The 21,893-nt window shown below is 39.8% G+C and overlaps 2 protein-coding genes across 7 annotated transcripts in view; one reads left to right on the forward strand and one right to left on the reverse strand.

Annotated features, from left to right (window-relative positions):
• Positions 1-2,149: 2,149 nt before the first annotated feature.
• On the reverse strand, positions 2,150-3,381 carry LOC112063482 (basic proline-rich protein-like). The gene is made up of 2 exons (XM_024118421.1): positions 3,224-3,381; positions 2,150-2,984 (listed from the first exon to the last, which is right to left on the reverse strand). Exons 1-2 carry the CDS (start codon positions 3,379-3,381, stop codon positions 2,150-2,152), a joined length of 993 nt encoding a protein of 330 aa, XP_023974189.1.
• Positions 2,436-21,893, forward strand: part of PDS5A (PDS5 cohesin associated factor A) — a 139,199-nt gene continuing 119,741 nt past the window's right edge. For 3 of the 6 annotated variants that reach the window (XM_024118288.3, XM_024118291.3, XM_055086088.1), the window contains exons 1-2: positions 2,436-2,807; positions 3,662-3,842. In XM_024118288.3, coding sequence (XP_023974056.1) covers positions 3,702-3,842 — 141 coding nt within the window. In that variant the 5' untranslated portion in view covers positions 2,436-2,807; positions 3,662-3,701. Of the gene's footprint in view, positions 2,808-2,995; positions 3,016-3,661; positions 3,843-21,893 lie in introns of those variants that run through there. The other 3 variants (XM_028492044.2, XM_055086089.1, XM_024118290.3) reach the window with 2 other exon arrangements.

The following is a 21,893-nucleotide window of genomic DNA, read 5'->3' on the forward strand; positions in this document are numbered from 1 at the left end:
GTCCCCTGCATCGGCAGGCGGACTCTCAACCACTGCGCCACCAGGGAAGCCCCTCTCCTTGGGATTTTTGCAGCTGTCTTATACTTGGTTACCCTACTTTTACTTTTGCATCTCTACATTATTTTCAACCCAGCAGCTAGAGTGATTCTTTCATTTTACATATATTAAAAAATTATGTGGAGCTTAGTATGTACCAGTTACTATTCTAGGCACTTTACAAATGTTAACTTATTTATCCCTCATAATGACCCTCTGAAATAGAAACTATTATCCTTGTTTTACAGATGAGGAAAATGAGGCACAGAAAGATTAATTTGTCAAAGGTTGCCTAGCACATAGAACATAAATCATATAATATCACTTCTCTTTTTAAAACACTCCCATCTCAGAGTACATGCCAAAGCCTTTCCAAAGGCCAAAGGCCTAAAAGGTTACATGTGCTCTGCGTCCCACCCCTGCTTCCCTACTTTATTTTCTTCCATAGCAATTTATTTATTTTTTTTGTCTATCTCTCCCCAAACAAATTAAGCTCTACCACAACAGGTAGGGATTTTTGTCCACTTTCCCACTACAGATTTTTTTCTCAGTGCCCAAAACAATGCCTTGTATAATAGGTCCTCTTTAAATAATTGTTCAAATGAATGTACCTGTTCTCATTTACACTAAGTGAAAACTTTTAAAACAAGAAAGTAAAAACAAGAATTTCAGGATTCCTGAATTTTAGAATTATATAAATTCAACATTTTTATGTGTTATAATCCTTAGGGCTTACTATCCTATGAATGTTTATAAAATCAAACTATTAAAAAAGTAATAAGTTGTATAAAATTAAAACTTATGGGTATATACAAAACTCCATTTAATTATGGGTAAATTACTTAGAGCAAGAATGAAAACAAAACGCAGCACTCTTTAGCTATTTAAATGTGACAGATTTTTAAAAATCGTAAGTGAGAGAAGAGCCTAAAAAGAGTGTAGGTTTTGGTCAATTTCATAGTTTGGATGAAGACAATCTTAAATGGATTCTGCCTGCTACTCTAAATGCTCAAGAACAAAGCTCTGACTTTTGGGCAGAGTTGTAACAAATCAGCAACTGTGGTATGTTAGATTCCAAGATGATTGTTCCCTCGTGGAATACCTGAAAAACAATTCAGTGAGGGCGGCACCTATATATTTTTTTTAAGAAAGAATTTTTAATATTTATTTATTTATTTGGTTGCACCGGGTCTTAGTTGCAGCAGGCAGGCTCCTTAGCTGCAGCATGCAAACCCTTAGTTGCAGCATGCGAACTCTTAGTTGTGGCATGCATGTGGGATCTAGTTCCCTGACCAGGGATCAAACCCAGGCACCCTGCATTGGGAGAGTGGAGTCCTATCCACTGCACCACCAGGGAAGTCCCAGCACCTATAATATTTTTAAAATCAAGCAAAGAATGTGGAAAAGACCGTTGGATATCCATCAAGAATAATTTAAATAAATAATCGAATATCATTTTAAACTATGGTAGTGGTCAGTTTCAAGAGTTGCCTGCTATTTCACATTATTGTGTTCTTTTTTCAACTTCATTTTCGGAAATTAGGTACGTTCTCCTGAGGTTCACCTGCTTCAATTTTCTTTTACATTAAACTGCTCAAACACCACTGCATTGGGCTTTCCTTTGGATGAAAGAAAGTTATTCTTCGGTATACTTAACACTTAAAAAAAATGAATTATTCCATATTCACAAGAGCCATCTATCTAATTTGTAAACACGCTTATTTCTGGATTCCAGTCTCATAGATCTTCATTCTCCAGGTTTGGGAGTGGAGCCCAGGATCCTAAGTTTCAGACCTTTCTTTGAGAACTACTCGACTCAATGCTATTTTCATATTTTGCTGCTTTCAAAATATTAATTTTAGACATCTAAAGAGGGGAGGGCAAACTCTGGTGGCTGTCAGAAGGAACAAGAATGAGTGGCCCACGTTGTACCATGTTGCAAAACTTTTCCTCAGTTTGCAGATCCTCTATCCCTGGGGAGGAAATCAGTTCATTTTCACCAAGTAATTCACCAATTTTCAACCATTTCCGTCCACGTCCCTCAGGATGAACCCCAAAAGTCATGAACTCATCTCCGCGGCATAAGGTAAAGCCCTGTTCGTCCCGCTTGCCCTCACAGGGCCGCGGGGACCGGTTCGCTTCCCGCCAGCCGGCTCCTCCTCCGCTCGCCTTTCGGGTCCGGTCCTCCCGGAGGCGTTCGGCGCGGCAGGTCTTGGCGCCAACCGGGTGGCGGCGCTGTCTGCCCCGCGCGCCACCGCCTCAGGCCCGAGGGAGGCGGAGGCACGGCCTGCGGAGGAAGGGGCGGGAGCGAGGCGCGCGCCCTTCTCTCGCGTGCTCTCGCACCGCTCGCGTGACCGGCCGGTGTGTGCGAGAGGCGCCGGCTACCCGGAGCACTGACTGCCGGGCGCGCGCCGCTGCGAGGGGCGTCCGGGTCCGGGTTGGCGGACCCGGCCTGCGCGAGGTGCCGACGGGCGGGCCCGGGGTTCCGGGGCGAACACACGAGCACACGCTCCCGGAGGATCCTTTTCCGAGGCTGCTTTTCCTCGGCCAGACGGAGAGCGGCAGTGTCTCCCCGCCCAGCGCTCACTCGCCCCGCGTCTCCCCCCGCGGCGACTGCTCCTCCTCGGCACCGCCAGCCCCAGCGCCGCTCCGGGGCGGGCGGCGGCGGGACCCGCGGAGCCGCTTTGTGTGCAGCCCGGAGAGGGGCGGCGGCGCAACCACCTGACAGAGGCCCGGGCGCTCGATGCACCTTCCGCCCGCATGAGGAGGAGGTAAAGGCGGCGGCGGCTCGGCTCCCGCCCTCGGCTGGTGGAGGGAGGGGACGGAAGGGGAGACTGGAGCGGGTGGGGGGTGGGGGCGCGGGACCAAGGCCCGGCGGGGTTCCCGGAGGTGCCGGTAAGGCCTCGGCGGCGCCGAGTGGCCAGGGGCGAGAGAAGCCGCCGGGGAGCCTCAGCCGAAGTTGAAGGAACAAAATGTGAAGTGCGGAGCCGCGTCAGCCGCTTCCTGGCTAGGGGTTCGGGGTGGAGGGCGGCTTGTTTTCCCCTCTCGCGGGGGTGGGGGAGCGGGACACGGGAGGGGCGGGAGCGTGGCGGGGACGCCTGGGGTTCAGCAGCTCTTCCCGGCAAGGGCGTTCGTCCCTAGGAGACGCCGCTGCGTGTGGGTCCGGTTGGGTCCCTAGTTTTGCGGCCTAAGCCGAGCCCTATAGGCCTCGCGTCTCCTTTCCCGGAGGGGACCGGCCGGGCGGGGACTCGAGGCTTCTCTCTGACCGAGCGGGGGCTTTAGGGGCCTTGCTGGGCTCTCGAAGCCGCCAGACTTCGGACTTTGGTGTTTGGGGGTGGATTTCATTGTGAAAGGAGGACTGGGAAACTCCTGGCGCTGCCCGGTGCTTCTCGCGGCCGCCGATGCCAGAGAGCCCAGTGAGCCCGGTGTTGGAGGGGTCCGCGTGGGTGGGCGCGGCGCGGCGGCCGCCAGGATCCAAGCCCCGGGAAGGAGCGGGTGGCGGGGCCGCCGCGAGTCCCCGGCCTCCCGGGAGAAAGGGCCCTTTGCAGATTAGAGATTTTTGAAATGAAAAAAGAGGTTACAAAGTCGTCCCTTTCCCGCTGAACTTTTGTTTTCTGACCGATAGAGGCCGGTAGAGGACTGTGAAAGAAAAGTTGTCCCCCAGGATGGACTTCTCGACCGCGCAGCCCAAGCCTGCCCCTGCCCTCTGTGGCGTCGTGAGTGCCGACGGGAAGATCGCTTACCCTCCAGGGGTAAAGGAGATCACCGACAAGATCACCACCGACGAAATGATCAAACGACTGAAGGTAAGCTCCTCTGGACAGAATGTTCACGTTTCAGACGTTTGTGGTAGGAGGTGCTCTCTCCTGTGGTATTACAGCTCTGCTGGGCCTGGCCTTTAAGAGTTTCACCGACCAGGGCTTTTTTTTTTTTTTTTTTTTTTTTTTTTTTTTTTTTAAGATATTTTACGTCTTCTCTTTTACCGCCTCTGAAAGGTACTCTGGGCCTGGCCTTTAAGAGTTTCACCGACCAGGGGTTTTTTTTTTTTTTTTTTTTTTTTTTTTTTTTTTTTTAAGATATTTTACGTCTTCTCTTTTACCGCCTCTGAAAGGTACTGTTCTATCTTGGCTATATCTTTGAATGATGATTTCTGTTAGGGACATAACCATTATGGGAAATTAGAAAGGTGTGTGTGATCTTTTTTAATCTTACTTTTTTTTTTTAAGTATAAGAATTCGAGTATTTTTTAAGGTTTTTTTTTTTCCCTAGAAATATTTATGAGAATACTATACAGAGTAGCTTGCAGCCTTAAAGGTAGGCAGTAATTTGCTTAGGAAGGTTTTCATCAACTTCTGAAGGGACTGATTTATCAAAGCACAAAAGACATTTTAAAAATTATCACAATTTTCTAACATCCAGAAGCTTAAATATGTATATAGTATGGTTAAACTTTGACAGAAGGTACTGACTTTTCAAAATTCAGGCCTTAAGTAAGGTGATGATTTATGTCCACATGTTCAGAAAGGTTTGTGTGTGTTTGTTTGTTTAAATATTTATTTATTTGGCTGTGCTGGGTCTTAAGTTGTGGCATGCGGGGATCTAGTTCCCTGACCAGGGATCAAACCTGCGCCCCTTGCATTGGGAACACAGAGTCTTAACCACTGGACCACCAGGGAAGTCCCCAAAGGGGTTTTAAGAGAGGGTAATTATGGCTCTTTTTATAAGGAGTCAGCATATCTTTAAGCATGGTGGTCCTAATGTCAAGGTTGTAAGTTTCAGCCTTAGGTAAGTTAATTTTTTGCTTTTTGTTGCATGGACATAGATTGTGGACACAGCCTTAAAAAGTAAGTGCTATTCTTGTTAAGGGATCAGCTTGATGCAATGGTTCTCAACCAGGACATCTTTGACCCCCAGGAGACATTTGGCAATGCTGGAGATGTTTTGGTTGTCACTATCGGGTCTGGATTGGAACAGGGTAAGACTGGAGACAGGGAGTCCAGCTAGGAAACTGTTAACAGTAGTCTAGGTCAGAGATGTTGAAATCATGAAGTAGGGCTATGATAGTGGGAATAGAGCGATAGGGAATGATACAAGACACATTTCAGTGTTAGAATCAATCAGAGTTGTTGGGAGGTAAGGGAAGAAACGATGTTGACACTTTGCCAGTCTTCACCTTGGGCACTTGGTGAAATGTATTTTAAGGAATAATCTTGCCCCTTTGCTTTTAGAACTTATAGTGCCTAGTAAATGTTTACCATGTTACGAGTGATTAATATTTAAGGTATTCCTGTAGTTTGTTGTTAAAAATCTAATTGGATTCTGCAGTTCGTTGCCCATTTGGAAGGAATGGGACACAATGCCGTCCATTAAAATAAACCTTGATACTAAAGACTGTACATAAAGTAGGGTGCTTAATTGATGCTTCTTAAGGTTATATTGTTATTGTTCTTAAGTGTTCTGAGATGCTGAAATATGAATTATGAAATATAAAGCTAAGTTAAAAAATTTATAGGTCTTTTAATTTTTATTTTCATATTAAGAATATCAAAACCTTGAATTCTATTGATGGATAATCTTGTTAAAAAAAAGAAAAGTTATGGTTGTATATACATCTTCCATTTGGAAATAGATTAAATATCAGAAATAATGTTAACTAGAAATTGACACCAAGTCTAGAATGAGCATACGGTTAGAATATTCATTTTTTATGAGTTCTTTTGGAAGTTAAATTTGATATACATATTAACCAATTTGAATGTCCTATTGCTAAAATTTTGCTTTTCTCAAGAATTATTCTGTCTTCCTCCTGCCTTTCTAAGTTGATTTTGACTTTGTACATTTTAGGGATCCATGTTTAAAGTATTACTGTCTCATTGGAAGTATAGGTTTCAAACAATATTTAACTGTATTTTTGATAACTTTCGTGTTATTTGTGGATAAATTTTATAAATTCAGTAGTTTGTTATGACACAGTAACAATGTTCAAATGCTGTATAGATACAAAAGTGCTTAAAGGCAAGTAAAATCTTGGTCAGTGGGGCTTCCCTGGTGGCGCAGTGGTTAAGACTCCACCTGCCAGTGCAGGGGACATAGGTTCGAGCCCTGGTCTGGGAAGATCCCACATGCCACGGAGCAACTAAGCCCGTGTGCCGCAGCTACTAAGCCTGTGTTCTAGAGCCCTCGAGCCACAACTACTGAGCCCACGTGCCACAACTACTGAGCCCACATGCCACAACTACTGAAGCCCGCACACCCAGAGCCTGTGCTCCGCAACAAGAGAAGCCACTGCAACGAGAAGCCCACACACTGCAACGAAGAGTAGCCCCCGCTCGCCGCAACTAGAGAAAGCCCGCGTGCAGCAACAAAGACCCAACACAGCCAAAAATTAAAAAAAAAAAAAAAAAATCTCGGTTAGTGGAATTCAGAGATGTTTGGTCCATTTTCTTCAGTTTTCAAGACTGGAACAAGCATTTTTACAGTGGAACCATAATTTTAGAGTTAGAAGGATTCTAAAATAAATTCTGAAACTCCTTTTATTTCACAGATAACAAAAGTTAGACCCAAAGTGGCCAAGTAACATTTACCAAGGTCAACCATAGGACAGGTTAGTGGCAGAGCCAGGGCAATAGCATCATGTATCTTTTTATTCTTATAGCTCTTTCTTCTAAGGAATCTAAACGAAGTTGAACAAACAAGTTGTGATTTTTATTATGCAGTTGAAATCAGTAAAGTGAAAAGAGAAGGGAATCAATGAGAGTTAACTTGGTCTTTTGGGAGATATGGGACAGCGTTTTGTTTTTTTAACATTAGAGAGAAATTATTGTGATGCTTTGAAGCTTTCTTGAAAATAATTCTTAGAGTACATCTTTGGAAGAACTTAGACATACTTTTGTGTTTTAGAAGTTTTTATTTCTGTTTCTAAGGAACTACTTTAAATATTTTTATGTCCAATCACACTGGCCTTCTGTCAGTTCCTTGAACATGCCATGCTCATTTCTGTCTAGACAGATTTAGAATTATGTAGCCCATATACATACTCTTCCTCCCAGTTCATTAAGGGACGTCTCTTAGATTCCCTGTTAATATATTCTTTTAATTCCTTCATATCACTTAGTACAGATGTGATATTACATTTATGCCTGTGTTTATTTGGTTTGTCTCCCCAGCTTCTCTGTAAGCTTCATGAATATAGGTATCACATCTATTTGTTTACTTTTGTATCCTCCCAGTGCTAAGTTTAATACCTGGCACATAGGTTCTCAACATATATTCCTTGAATGAACGAATGAATACTTTGTATTTTTTTTTTTTTTTTTTTGGCTGCGTTGTGTCTTTGCTGCTAGGGCTTTCGTGGAGTGGGGACTACTCTTCGAATACTTTGTATTAATACTGGTTTAGAGAAATATTTTTATTTTTGAAGATGAAGGATAATTTGAAAATATTCTGAATTGCAACTAAGTACTTTATCTGAGATTGCATACTAGAGATGATAACACAGATATTTAGAATTTTAGAACCAGAAGGTAGCTTAGAGGCTATTTCATTTTGTTCTAATTTTCCGAATGAAGAAACTGAGTCTCAGAGGTTGTGACCAACCCTAGTCACATAAAGCTGAAAACCATCATTAACAGTTTTTTATTTAGATAAATTACAAATATATATTAATTGGCAGAAACGTTAAAATTCATACAAAAGCTGTTTGCAAGGATAGCAGACATTTTAATACCAATGTTACATTAAGCATCAAGATTTCATTGAGGATTCTGAAACTAATGCAAATCATGTCTGATAAGTTTTATAAACAAGATACACCTATAAACAATGTTGTACAAAGTTCCGTTAAGTGCTTCTGCCCACAGTTTGTTATACACAGTCTATCTCAGATCATATATTACAAAGCTGTGTGCTACACACTTTTTTTTTCTTCCTTTTTTGCTATTTTGGAAGTGGGAAGCCCTTGAAAGCCTTGGTTTTTAAAGGGAGGGATTAGGATGAAGTTTGTTACTATACCCATTTCTTATTATCTGCTCTCAGAGTTCAGTGCCCCAGACAGTTCTCTAGCCACAACTCCATACCCAAACCTGCCATATTCATTCTGTCACAGAATCAAATCAAAATACTTATTACCTTGGTGCTAAGAATTAGGAAAAATTAAATAATAGTTTTTTTGGCTGCGTTGTGTCTTTGCTGCTAGGGCTTTCGTGGAGTGGGGACTACTCTTCGAATACTTTGTATTAATACTGGTTTAGAGAAATATTTTTATTTTTGAAGATGAAGGATAATTTGAAAATATTCTGAATTGCAACTAAGTACTTTATCTGAGATTGCATACTAGAGATGATAACACAGATATTTAGAATTTTAGAACCAGAAGGTAGCTTAGAGGCTATTTCATTTTGTTCTAATTTTCCGAATGAAGAAACTGAGTCTCAGAGGTTGTGACCAACCCTAGTCACATAAAGCTGAAAACCATCATTAACAGTTTTTTATTTAGATAAATTACAAATATATATTAATTGGCAGAAACGTTAAAATTCATACAAAAGCTGTTTGCAAGGATAGCAGACATTTTAATACCAATGTTACATTAAGCATCAAGATTTCATTGAGGATTCTGAAACTAATGCAAATCATGTCTGATAAGTTTTATAAACAAGATACACCTATAAACAATGTTGTACAAAGTTCCGTTAAGTGCTTCTGCCCACAGTTTGTTATACACAGTCTATCTCAGATCATATATTACAAAGCTGTGTGCTACACACTTTTTTTTTCTTCCTTTTTTGCTATTTTGGAAGTGGGAAGCCCTTGAAAGCCTTGGTTTTTAAAGGGAGGGATTAGGATGAAGTTTGTTACTATACCCATTTCTTATTATCTGCTCTCAGAGTTCAGTGCCCCAGACAGTTCTCTAGCCACAACTCCATACCCAAACCTGCCATATTCATTCTGTCACAGAATCAAATCAAAATACTTATTACCTTGGTGCTAAGAATTAGGAAAAATTAAATAATAGGGTTTTATTGTTCTGAACATGTCCCCCACTTTTCTCCCACTAGGTGTTACTTCTGTGTTTTCTTTGTATTTTTCTGTAATCTTTCTCTTTCTGTCAGCCATTCTCCCTCTTCCACATGCTCTTGCATCTCCTTCCTATAGTCTGGCCTGTTGGATAGTTCAGTAGGAATTGGGGTATGGTGGGCTTGATTTAGGTAGGACATCTCCCTTTTCCCATCAAACCTAGGTTGGAAGAGGGGAGGAATAGATTAGGGGCAGGAAGGCCATGAATTCTTTCATTTTCCTTCCCTTCAGGTGGACCTCAGAAATACTTGATTTGTTGTAATTATTTTCACTTGCATAAATGACTTTTATTTATCCCTAACTGCCACATAGTATGCTAATTTTGCTCATAATTCAGTATGTAATTTCAAGTCTGAATTTTGTTTATATCTTTTACTTTAATATTTGTATTAATGCAGAAGATTCTGCTAAGTAACTAAGAAGGTAAATGGGAGGCAAGATTTCTTAAAATGAAATCCTAAAATATAGCCAATATACATTTGTGAAGTAATACTTCATGCAGCACAGCTTTTATTTTATTTATTTATTTATCTAGTTATCTGTCTATTTATTTATTTATTTTTGGCTGCGTTGGGTCTTTGTTGCTGCGCGCGGGCTTTCTCTAGTTGCAGTGAGCGGGGGCTACTCTTCGTTGTGGTGCGCGGGCTTTTTGTTGCAATGGCTTCTCTTGTTGCAGAGCACGGGCTCTAGGCGCGCAGGCTTCAGTAGTTGTGGCACGCGGGCTCAGTAGTTGTGGCTTCTGGGCTCTAGAGCGCAGGCTCAGTAGTTATGTGTGCGTGGGCTTAGTTGTTCCACGACATGTGGGATCTTCCCGGACCAGGGCTCGAACCCTTGTTCCCTGTGTTGGCAGGTGGATCCTTAACCACTGCACCACCAGGGAAGCCCCTACCATTTTAATCATTTTTAAGTGTACAGTTCAGTGCCGTAAGTACATTCACATTGTTGTGCAACCTCATCATCCATCTCCACAACTTTTCATCATCCTTAGCTGAACTCTGTACCCATTAAATTATAACTCTATTCTCCCCTTCCCCCAGCCCAGGCAACCACCTTTCTCTTCATATAAGTGGGATCATACAATATTGCTGCTTTTGTGACTGGCTTATTTCACTTGGCATAATGTCTTCAAGGTTTATCTGTATCGTAGTATGTGTCAGAATTCATGTGTATAACATCTTTTGTTTATCCTTTCATCCTTTTTTTTTTTTGGTGGTACGCGGGCCTCTCACTGTTGTGGCCTCTCTCGTCGCGGAGCACAGGCTCCGGACGCGCAGGCTCAGCGGCCATGGCTCGCAGGCCCAGCCGCTCCGTGGCATGTGGGATCTTCCCGGACCGGGGCACGAACCTGTGTCCCCTGCATCGGCAGGTGGACTCTCAACCACTGCGCCATCAGGGAAGCCCTATCCTTTCATCCTTTGATGGACACTTGGGTGACTTCTACTTTTTGCCTACTCTTGGTAACTTTTCTTACTATCTCACAGTTTTGTGGATTAGAAATTTGGGCAGGGCTTGGCTTGATTATTCTGCTCCACATCGCATACTGGGCTCACTCACTGGTATTCAGCTGGTGATTTTACTGGTGAAGTATACACACACTGGCTTCTCTCAAACACTTGGTACCTCAGTAGGAACAGCGGAAAGACTGGAGTCAGCTGGGCCCTTCTTCCTGTCTATGATGTAGTGTTAAGGCTTCTCCACATGGTCTATCCAGCAGGGTAGTTCGGTTCAGGGTTCCAAGACACTATGGAGGAAGTTGCCAGTACTTTTAAAAACTTTATTCAGAATTGGCAGTGGCACTTCTACCTTACTCTACGGTTTAAAGTAGTCATAGCACAGCTGACATTCAAGGAGAGAAAAATTGACCCTACTTCTCAATGGAAGAAGTAGGAAAGAATTTGTAGCCATCTTTAATCTACCACAGGAGCTCTCATGATAAGCCAAAGTGTACTATACTTTGTAGTTACAGTCATACATTTGAAAAACATTTAATCTCAAAAACAACAGTATATATTTGCAGCCAATTTGCTAGATTTGTAAAATTTATTTTAAATACTGTAAGAAAAATTGTAGGAACTTTTTTACGTGCTAATTAGGGAAGAATTATGGGGGAGGCTGATGATTTGATCCTAGAACTTGTTTCTTACATTTTTTGAATTTTTACTAGAAAATATCATGGCCAATCATAATGATGATCCCCCCTTCTCTCTTTTTATAAAAAATCTATTTTAACTTCTTATTTTGAGACATTTTATCCCTCTAGAAAAGTTGGAAAAGTTGTACCTTCAACACTCATCCCTTCATTTAGATTCACCAGTTGTTAACATTTTGTTACTTTTGCTTGCTTTAAAGTTTCTCCAAACACACACACACAGAGGGAGACAGGTGTAACATACTTTTTTGTTTGAGAGTTACTTGCATCTGTCATGACATTCCACCTCTGAATGCTTCAGCAGTCTTCTTAGAACAAGGACATTCTCCTACTTTATAACAATTATCATTATCACACTCAAGGAATTTAACATTGATACAGTGATATCTGTTATACTATCCATAATAAAATTCCCTCAGCTGCCCTAAAAATGACTTTTTAAAAGTTGAATTTTTCTTCCTCTATCCAAGTTGCGGTATAGGATCACATGCATTTATTACGTCTCTTTTGTCTGTTTTAATCTAGGAAGTCCTCTCATTTTCTGGGGGTGTGTTGTTCATGACATTTTTTGAAGCATTTGTCTTATAAGAGTTCATAATCTGTTTTGTCTTATTCCTCATGCCTAGATTCAAATTGAACCTTTTTTGGCAAGTATACTACACAATTGGTGTTGTGTAGTTCCCTTAGCATCAATCAGGAGACATATAATGTCGTTTTTTCCTATTGGCTTTGCTACATTTGATCACTTGTGTACAGCTCTCTGCATTGTAAAGGTATTTCCCTCCCTTTGCAATTAATAAGTAATATTTAAGATAATAAATATTTTTTAAGAATAATTTGTTTTCCAACAATTCTTACTCAACTGTTTTAGCACCCACTTTGATGGTTATAAAATGTTGCCTTGATTGATTGATTGATTGATGGCTGTGTTAGGTCTTCATTGCTGCTCACGGGCTTTCTCTGGTTGTGGCGAGTGGAGGCTAATCTTCGTTGTGGTGCACGGGCTTCTCATTGCTGTGACTTCTCTTGTTGCAGAGCATGGGCTTCAGTAGTTGCAGGGCATGGGCTCAGTAGTTGTGGCTTGCAGGCTCTAGAGTGCAGACTCAGTAGTTGTGGAGCACGGGTTTAGTTGCTCTGCGGCATGTGGGATCTTCCTGGACCAGGGATGGAACCCATGTCCCCTGCATTGGCAGGCGGATTCTTAACCACTGCGCCACCAGGGAAGTCCCAACAATTGGTTTATTTTTTTCGTTTGTATTCAATTTTATGTGTATATACGCATACATACATACATTCACTCTTGTGGACTGGACTCTTCATTTCTACTGACGAGTATTATCCTTGCTTGATTTTTGTTCTTATTGTGGTAAAAAACATAACAAAAACCATCTTAACCATTTTTAAGTGTACACAGTACAGTAGTGTTAACTGTATGTACATGGTCAATATTACAGATCTCTAGAAAGTTCATCTTGTAAAACTGAAACTCTGTACCCACTGAACAACTCCCTTTCCCCCATCCCCCTCAGCCCTTAGTGACCACTTCCTGTTTCTAGGAGTTTGACTACTTTAGATACCTCACATATAAATGTGGAATCATATTGTATTTGTCCTTTAGTGACTGGCTTATTTCACTTAGCATGAAGTCCTTAAGGTTTATTCATGTTGTAGCATATGACAGGATTTTCTTCTTTTTTAAGGCTGTGTAGTATTCCAGTGTATATATCTACCACACTTTCTTTATCCATTAATGGATGATGGAAGCAATTAGGTTGCTTCCACCTTTCAGCTATCTTGAATAACGCTGCAGTGAACATGGGTGTGCATATATCTCTTTGAGATCCTGTTTTCAATTCTTTCAGATATATATTGCTGGGATTGCTGGGTCAAATGAGAATTCTATTTAAACATTTTTGAGGAACCCCTTCATACTGTTTTCCATAGTAGCTGCTTCATTTTACCTTCCCACCAGTAGTACACAAGGGTTTCAGTTTCTCCACATCAGTGCTTATTTTCTGTGTTTTTGTTAGTGGCCATTCTAACAGGTATGAGGTAATGTCTCGTGGTTTTGGTTTGTGTTTCCCTGAGGGCTGGTGATGTTGAGCATCTTTTCATGCTTATTGGCCATTTGTGTACCTTATTTAGAAAAATGTCTATTCAAGTCCTTTGCCCTTTTTTTAATCAGGTTATTTGTTTTATTGTTGTTCAGTTGTAGGAGTGTTTGTATTCAGTTTTAGGAATTACATTGTTCATTCTTTTTATTTAATTTTACATGGTTCACGAGTCAAAACTATAGAAAAACTTACACTTCTAGAAGGCTTCTTCCCATCTTTATCCTTTCCACTTCATTTCCACCCACCTCCCCTCTGTAGATAATCATTTTCATTAGTTTCTGGTTTGTCCTTTCTGTGTTACTGCCCTTCTTCTTAAAAGATAAACTGCTATGTATACTCTATTGTACTTTGCTTTCTTCACCCAATATGTCTTGGAAATCACACCATATCTGGAAATGTCTTTAAATTTATTTTCATGGTGTTATAGTATTCTTTGTGTAGATGTGCCATAGTTTACTCAACTAGGCTCTCGTTGATTTGAGATTGCTTGTAATATTTTCCTTTTACAAGTAATGCTGAAGTGAATAACCTTGTTACACATCTTGGTATTTGTGGAAGTGTATCTTTAGGGTAAGTTCCTAGGATTGTTGGGCCAAAGGGTACATTTCTGAGTGTTTTTGTTAGAGGTGGTCATATTCTCCTTCACATGGGTTGTACCATTTTGTACTTCCACCAGCAAGTATAAGAGTGTCCAGCCTCTCAGTAATGTATTGTCAAGTAATACCTACTTTTAAAGTAGCAAATTGGCAAATTAACATCTTGCCCCCAAAATCCATTTTATTGCCTCCCGGCAACAAGAGAAGTTCTTTATGAGAATGATTAAATATAAGTGCTACATTGAGGTTCAAAAGGATAAGAGCCCTATTTAGATTTCCTTAGAAACTCAAAAGGAATTGAGAGACTTTTTTAGTATGTTTAAAGAAATGAGGGTGGGAACAAAGATGTTGAAATCATCAAGCCTCACTTAGGTCTTCATTCAAGACCTTGAGTTAAATAGAAATGAGGTGAAGGCTTATTATTAAAAATCATAAATGAAATAAATAGCGGCACTGGCATTTTACATGCCAGTGCCGTGATTTATTTTCCCATTATCAGAAATCTATAGATGTCCAAGGGAAAAACTGCTTTGTGTTCACAGTAGGAGAATAGGCTTAAAGCATTAATGAATTTTGTTCCTATTAGCTTCTATTTTCAGAGTTAATTATTTAAATTAAATACTACTTTGGCTGAGGTTGTTGGCATATGGAAGTATGTCCAGTTGAATTCACTGCTCAGAAAGATAAAATGAGTGGAGTTTATACATGATATAAAAGCATAACAAGTTTTTATTTGCTGAAGACAACAAATCGAGACGTTTCTAGATAACGGTTGTAATAGAAAGCCAAACACAAACATAGCGAAGGAGTTTGCTAAATTTCTTTCCCTTGCTGTTGGCATTTGGTCTTATACATTAGTACAGATCTTCCCAACTGATACTCTACACAGTTGTAAGTATGCCTAAATACAGAGTCCCTCAGCCTTTGGAGATTACAAATATTACATCATTTTTTGTATATTATGTGATATTTTAAAAGTTGGGAACTGCCATAATATATGTGTTGTTTTTCATGTTATATTATAAAATTATTATTAAGATCAAACACTTAAAACTTCCTACCAAATAGGGGCGCTGTGATTAGTGCTGATAAAGCCAGCCTTTAGACAGCATGAGTCCATTGGGGAACCTGCATTTATACTAGGAATAACACTGGAATGGATTTCCATTTATATGAAGGATATTTGAGATTACTATATCATAAGTTAAATGTCAATTATGTGCTAGGATTGTATCTGTTTCTTTGGATAAAGAGGTACTAAGAATTTTGGTGGTCAAGAGAAGTTTCAAGGAAAAGGTGACAGTTGTACTGGGATTTGAAGGCTTAGACTTTGGTAAGCAAATAGGTGGTAAAACATTTCAAACAGATGAATAGAAGGGACAAAGACAGAGACCGAAGCATGCTTGGTGTGTTTGAAAAAAATGAGTAGAATAGTTTTGCTGGAGCTAAAGCATCCTAAAAGAGTAGTTGAGAGGAAAAAAGAGGAAGGTACCAGTGAAATTGGTAGAATCCTTAAATGACAGAGGAATTTGAATTTTTAAAAAGATAGCTAAAAAAAAAAAATTAAAAAATAGAGCTAAAGAGTGATATGTCGGGCTTCCCTGGTGGTGCAGTGGTTGAGAGTCCACCTGCCGATGCAGGGGACACGGGTTCGTGCCCCAGTCTGGGAAGATCCCACATGCCGCGGCTGGGCCCATGAGCCATGGCCGCTGAGCCGGCGCGTCCAGAGCCTGTGCTCCGCAACGGAGAGGCCACAACAGTGAGAGGCCCGCGTACCGCAAAAAAAAAAAAAAAAAAAAAAAGAGTGATATGTCTACATTGTGGTTTTGCATGATTAACAAAGCTAGGTGACCAAGGAGTTTTTTAAGCACATGAATACCACCCTTCTTTGAGGCCAATTTGTGGAGTTTTTTTATCCTCATGTCCAGACCAGGTAGTATCTTTGGTTGAACAGTAATCCACTTCTAATTGATACTGTCTGAATGAATCTGTTGGTTGCTGAGAGTTTAGTCACATGATACTAGGTGTGAAGGCTGTGGATGAGTAAAATTTTAAGAGCAGTTAGTAGAATTTTATGTACTAGATTATAACAATATGAATTGGATTTTTAAAAAATAAATCTATATATTTATTTATTTATTTATTTTTGGCTGCGTTGGGTCTTTGTTGATGCGCGGGCTTTTTCTAGTTGCAGTGAGTGGGGGCTACTACTTGTTGCGGTGCGCGGGATTCAATTGCGGTGGCTTCTCTTGTTGTGGAGCACAGGCTCTAGGCACATGGGCTTCAGTAGTTGTGCCTCATGGGCTTAGTTGCTCTGCGGCATGTGGGATCTTCCCAGACGAGGGATGGAACCCGTGTCCCTTGCATTGGCAGGCGGATTCTTAACCACTATGCCACCAGGGAAGTCCCAGATTTTTATTATATATATTCAGTGCATGTTTTTCCAAAATTTCCTGGAATTTCTGTGGTAGGAATTCAAGTAAACATTAATTGTAATTTGATGCCAAATTATTATTTTTTTTCTAATTTTAATTTATTTTTGGCTGCATTGAGTCTTCATTGCTGCATGCAGGCTTCAGTAGTTGCAGCATGCAGGTCAGGAGTTGTGGCGTGCGGGCTCAGTAGTTGTGGCTCGCGGGCTCTAGAGCACAGGTTCAGTAGTTGTGGCGCACAGCCTTAGTTGCTCTGCAGCACGTGGGATCTTCCCAGACCAGGGAAGGAACCTGTGTCCCCTGCATTGGCAGGCGGATTATTAACCACTGTACCACCAGGGAAGTCCCTCAAATTATTTCAGTACTTGAAAATTAAGTTCAGTTGGTCATATATTATTTCCTATAATTTCAAATGTTTATTGAATTGAATAGCCTTCATCTAGCCACTATAAAATTAGTAGAGGTGAATTTCTCATCTGCAAAAAGAAAATCATTGAATAAAAGTTTAAGATTTATAAGGACTGAGTCAGTGTATGTAAGGAGACTGCTTTGTTTCTGGCAGAAGTTTCGAAATGGTTTTCTTCTTGAAGCGTATACCTAAATAGCTTTGAAGAAAGTGATAAAAAGCATCAGGCAGTAATAAAATGAAAATATTTTTAGATCTCTTGGAAATCATGTTATATAATCTTGTCTACTATATTCAGTTCTCATCCTTTTTAAAAAATTTTTATTTTATTTATTTATTTTTCTCTGCGTTGGGTCTTCATTGCTGTGTGCAGGCTTTCTCTAGTTGCAGTGAGCAGGGGCTACTGTTCGTTGCGGTGTGTGGGCTTCTCATTGTGGTGACATCTCTTGTTGCGGAGCACAGGCTCTAGGGGTGCAGGCTTCAGTAGTTGTGGCACGTGGGCTCAGTAGTTGTGGCTTCTGGGCTCTAGAGCACAGGCTCAGTAGTTGTGGCACATGGGCTTAGCTGCTCCACGGGATGTGGGATCTTCCCAGACCAGGGATCGAATCCATGTCCCCTGCATTGGCAGCTGGATTCTTAACCACTGTGCCACCACGGAAGTCCCCCAGAAAGCATACATTTAAGATTCTAGTCTTTTGGAACCTATTAAGATTTGTTTTTTGGCCCAGTACATGGCCTATACTGGCAGACATACCATGTATACCTGAAAAGAATGTATGTTTTGCTGTTGTTGAATGTAGTGTTCTATAGGGTCAAGTAATGTTCTTTAAGCCAGGAGATTGAGATCATTATTCATCATCAAGTCTTTTCTAATTTTGAAACGTTTTGGTCTAGTTCTGTTGCTGAGAAAGAGTGATAAAGCCTCAAATTGTGATTGTGGAATAGTCTATTTCTGCCTTTAAATCTGTCAGTTATTCTTTCATTTATTTTGAAATTCTGTTGTTAGGCCCATGTGCATTTAGGATTGTTAGACATTACCAAGAGTTGACCCTTTTAGCATTATGAAATGTTCCTGCTGTCTAAATTGCACCTTTTACAGTTTCTGTATGCGTTATATATTTTTATACCCTTTTGTTTTCAACTTATGTGTCTTTATATGGTAAGTGCATCTGGCATATGGTTGGGTCATGCTTTAAAATTTTTTTTTTTAATATTTAATCTATTTTGACAATCTTTGCCTTTAAATTGGAGTGTATAACTCACATTTAATATTATTGATGTGGTTGGATGATATATGTGGATGATACATGGCTACCATTTTGTACTTTTCCTTTTGTCTCATCTATTTATTGTTGTTCCTCTCTTTTCCTGCCTTTTATCTTTTTAAAAAAATATTTGTTTATATTTTATTTGGCTGTATCCGGTCTTTTTTTTTTTTAATTTTTATTTATTTTTGGCTGTGTTGGGTCTTTGTTGCTGTGCGCGGCTTTCTCTAGTTGCAGGGAGCGGGGGCTACTCTTGGTTGCGGTGTGCAGGCTTCTCTTATTGAGGAGCACGGGATATAGGCACGCGGGCTCAGTAGTTGTGGCTCTTGGGCTCTAGAGCACAGGCTCAGTAGTTGTGGCACACGGGCTTAGTTGCTCTGCGGCATGTGGGATCTTCCCAGACCAGGGATTGAATCCATGTCCCCTGCATTGGCAGGCAGATTCTTATCCACTGTGCCACCAGGGAAGCCCTGTGTCTGGTCTTAATTGTGGCACGTGGGATCTTTTAATTGTGGCATGAAGAATCTTTAGTTGTGGCATGCGATCTTTTAGTTGTGGCATGTGGGATCTAGTTCCCTGACCAGGGGTCAAACCCAGGTCCCCTGCCTTGGGAGTGCAGAGTCTTAGGCACTGGACCACCGGGGAAGGAGCCCTGCCTTTTATCTTAATTTGCTATTTTTTAGAATTCCATTTTAATTATTTTTGATTTTTTAGGTATATCTTTTCACTCTGTGTGTGTGTATCTGTCTGGCTATGTCTGTCTGTCTGGTTGTACAGGGATTGCAATACATATCCTTAACTGTTTATAGTCTTAGACTTTTATTTTTGTGCTACTTCATGTAAAATGTAAGAACTTTCCATTAGTATGGGTCCATTTATCACAGCCCCACCCTTTATGCTATACATGCATTGTAAACCCCACATTAAACAGTTATATGTATTTTAAATAAATGCAAGGGAAGTAGTCTTTTATATTTATGCACTTATTACCATTTCTTGTGTTTTTTTCATTTTTTTCTCAAATGTTGGATTTTCCACCTGATGATATATCCCTTCAGCCTGAGAAACTTCCCTTTAGTGTTTCTTTTAGTGAAGACTTGCTGAGATAATTTCAGTTAGTCTTCATTTGTCTGAAAATGGTTATTTAACTTTCACTTTTGAAGGATATTACTTTTTGGATATAAAATTCTGGGTTGACAGTTACAGTGCTTTAAAGATGTAATTCCACTGTCTTGTATTCTCCAGTGCTTCAGATGAGAAGTCAGTGGTAATATGTATTTTTGTTTCTTTTTATGTAATGTGAGATTTTTTTCTGGCTGCTTTCATGGTGTTTCTTTTTCTTTGATGTTCAGTTTCATTGTGATGCCCTGAGGTTTGTTTTTCCCAAATACTTGTCCTGCTTTGGAATCACTGAGCTTCCTGGATCTATAAATTTATGTCTTTCACCAAATTTGGGGAATTTTTGGTCATGATGTCATCAAGCTGTTTTTTCTTTTTTTTTATTTCCCTCTCCCCCCCTTTTTTCCTCTTTCCAGGATCCACTTACACATATGTTAGATTTTTTTTATATTGCCCTCAGATCACTGGGGCTCTTTTTATTTTTTCAGTCATTTCTCTTTGTGTTCTTCAAATCTGGTCATGCCTATTGATTTGTTCTTAAGTTTATAACTCTTCTATTATCTTCAATCACAGATACAGCCTGAAAAATGTAAACTCACAGGGACTTGGAAGATGATCTATATAGCATTAACTGTGTGTGTGTTTCCTCTTTTTAAAAATATATAAATTTTTGCATAAAGTTCATAAACCTTAAGTATAACATTTTATTAATTTTTACATACATATATGTATATTGCCATTATCCAGATCAAGATGGCACTGCAACAGGCTGCCTTATGTTCCCTTCCCCAGAGATAGAGACCCTTCTGATCTTTATCAACTTAGATTAGTCTTGCCATCAAACTTAATATAAATGAAATCATGCAGTATGTACTCTTTTATGTCTGACTCTTTTCCTAAACGTTGTGTCTGAGATTCATCCATGTTGTTATGGGTTGTAGTGATTTTCATTGTATGAGTACACCAAAATTTATTTATCCATACTGTTATTGATAGGTATTTGGGTTAGTAGTTTTTTGCTTTTATGAAAAAACTTCTATGGATAATGAATGTGGTTTTTGGTAGTGGTAAGGACTTATTTATCTTAGGTATATACCTGGGATTGGTGGATATTTTCTGTGAAGGGTCAGTAAAAATTTATTTTGTGGGTGAAGAGAATACTGTATAAGTATTTACACAGTAAGAACTTTTATTATTTTTTTAACAAAATCCAAAACATAGTGATTCGGTACTTTTTTTTTTTTGTAACACAGGTCTGCTAATGAGAAAAATTGAATTCTTTGGAGGGGAAGGTGTAGAACTAACATTTTACTTAATTGGGGCTTAAAGTTAGTGTTTTCTGTCACCAAAATTGATTTTAAATGTTTACCTATTAATGCTGATCTGTAGTGAAATGTGGTGTATTTCATTTGAAAACGTTTTTTCACACAGAGACTTCCAAATACTGATATCAGTTCATGAACATAAGATTTTAATTGACCATATTCATTGCTTGGAAGGCATTTATAGAATTATTTTATATTTTTCTCTTGATAATTGCCTTTTAGCATGTCATTACATTGCATATTAATAGCTTCCAGTGGAAGGGTTAGGTGAAAGTTCCTCAACTGCAATTTGAAATGGACTTTGAAATGTGGAAATTTCCTGTGCATGTGTGTTGAGGTCCTAAAAATCCTGCTAGAATTGCAGTTTGAGCATGGAAATGGAAATCTCAGTTTTTGTTACAATTTTTGGCAGCACAGGAAGAAGGAGCTTGACATTTCTTGTGATTCAGTGGATGTTAGTTGTTGAAATATGTTAAATTTTCACATAGATGTGCTTAACAGCCCTTTGGTTACAGCTTGAATTCATTGAGAAACAGCCCCACACCAGTAGCCAAAGCTACTTTCTGAAGCCGTTCAGTGTTTAAAAATACTAACAACAGATACTATCAAGTAAGGGGTGTTTAGTGCTGAAAGAAGCTGAAGACTACTGGAGTGATGTTTGCAGGAATAGCAAGAAAAACAAGAAGGAATTCTCTTTTTCCTCTTCCTGCCTTCTAATCACCTTCCTGTCAAAGAAGTCTAGGCAATGCATTCTCCAGAATCCCAGTCTCAACATCAGAGAACAGAGTATAGAGGAGGTGTATTTGGAGTTGAGAGACACTGTGTAAATAATTAGCATACTATTCTGATATGTGAACTTCAGCAGAACAAGAAAACTTGTTTCATGTTTCCATCTAACAAGATAGAGCTGTCCTTCTTTTAAAAATGAGGATGTTCTCACCTCTTTCCAGGTAGTCTCAGTAGTTATGCAGTATCCAGTCCCTAGGTGACAAATACCCTATTCTGGGTGATGTTATTGGTTTTTTAGTTAAAACACTATTCCATCTGAATAGTCTAACTCAAGGGTTAACTTAAATTTCATATTTTTACACATGTAAAGGAAAATAAAATAGAAATAATTTGGCTGTTAGTCCTAAAAATCTTCACATTCAGTTTGACCCTTCTAAATCTTATTTTTGACTAGATGTTGATGTTTGTGTTTTCCCACACAGTATACTTGTTGTCAGAAGTATTGGTGATACAGAATATCTTGGAAAAGTGCCCCATAACTGACAAAGGATTAATCTCCAAAATATACAAGCAGCTCATGCAGCTCAATATCAAAAAAACAAATAACCCAATCCAAAAATGGGTGGAAGACCTAAATAGACATTTCT

The sequence above is a fragment of the Physeter macrocephalus genome, chromosome 7 (genome assembly GCF_002837175.3).
Source record: "Physeter macrocephalus isolate SW-GA chromosome 7, ASM283717v5, whole genome shotgun sequence".
Classification (NCBI taxonomy): domain Eukaryota; kingdom Metazoa; phylum Chordata; class Mammalia; order Artiodactyla; family Physeteridae; genus Physeter; species Physeter macrocephalus.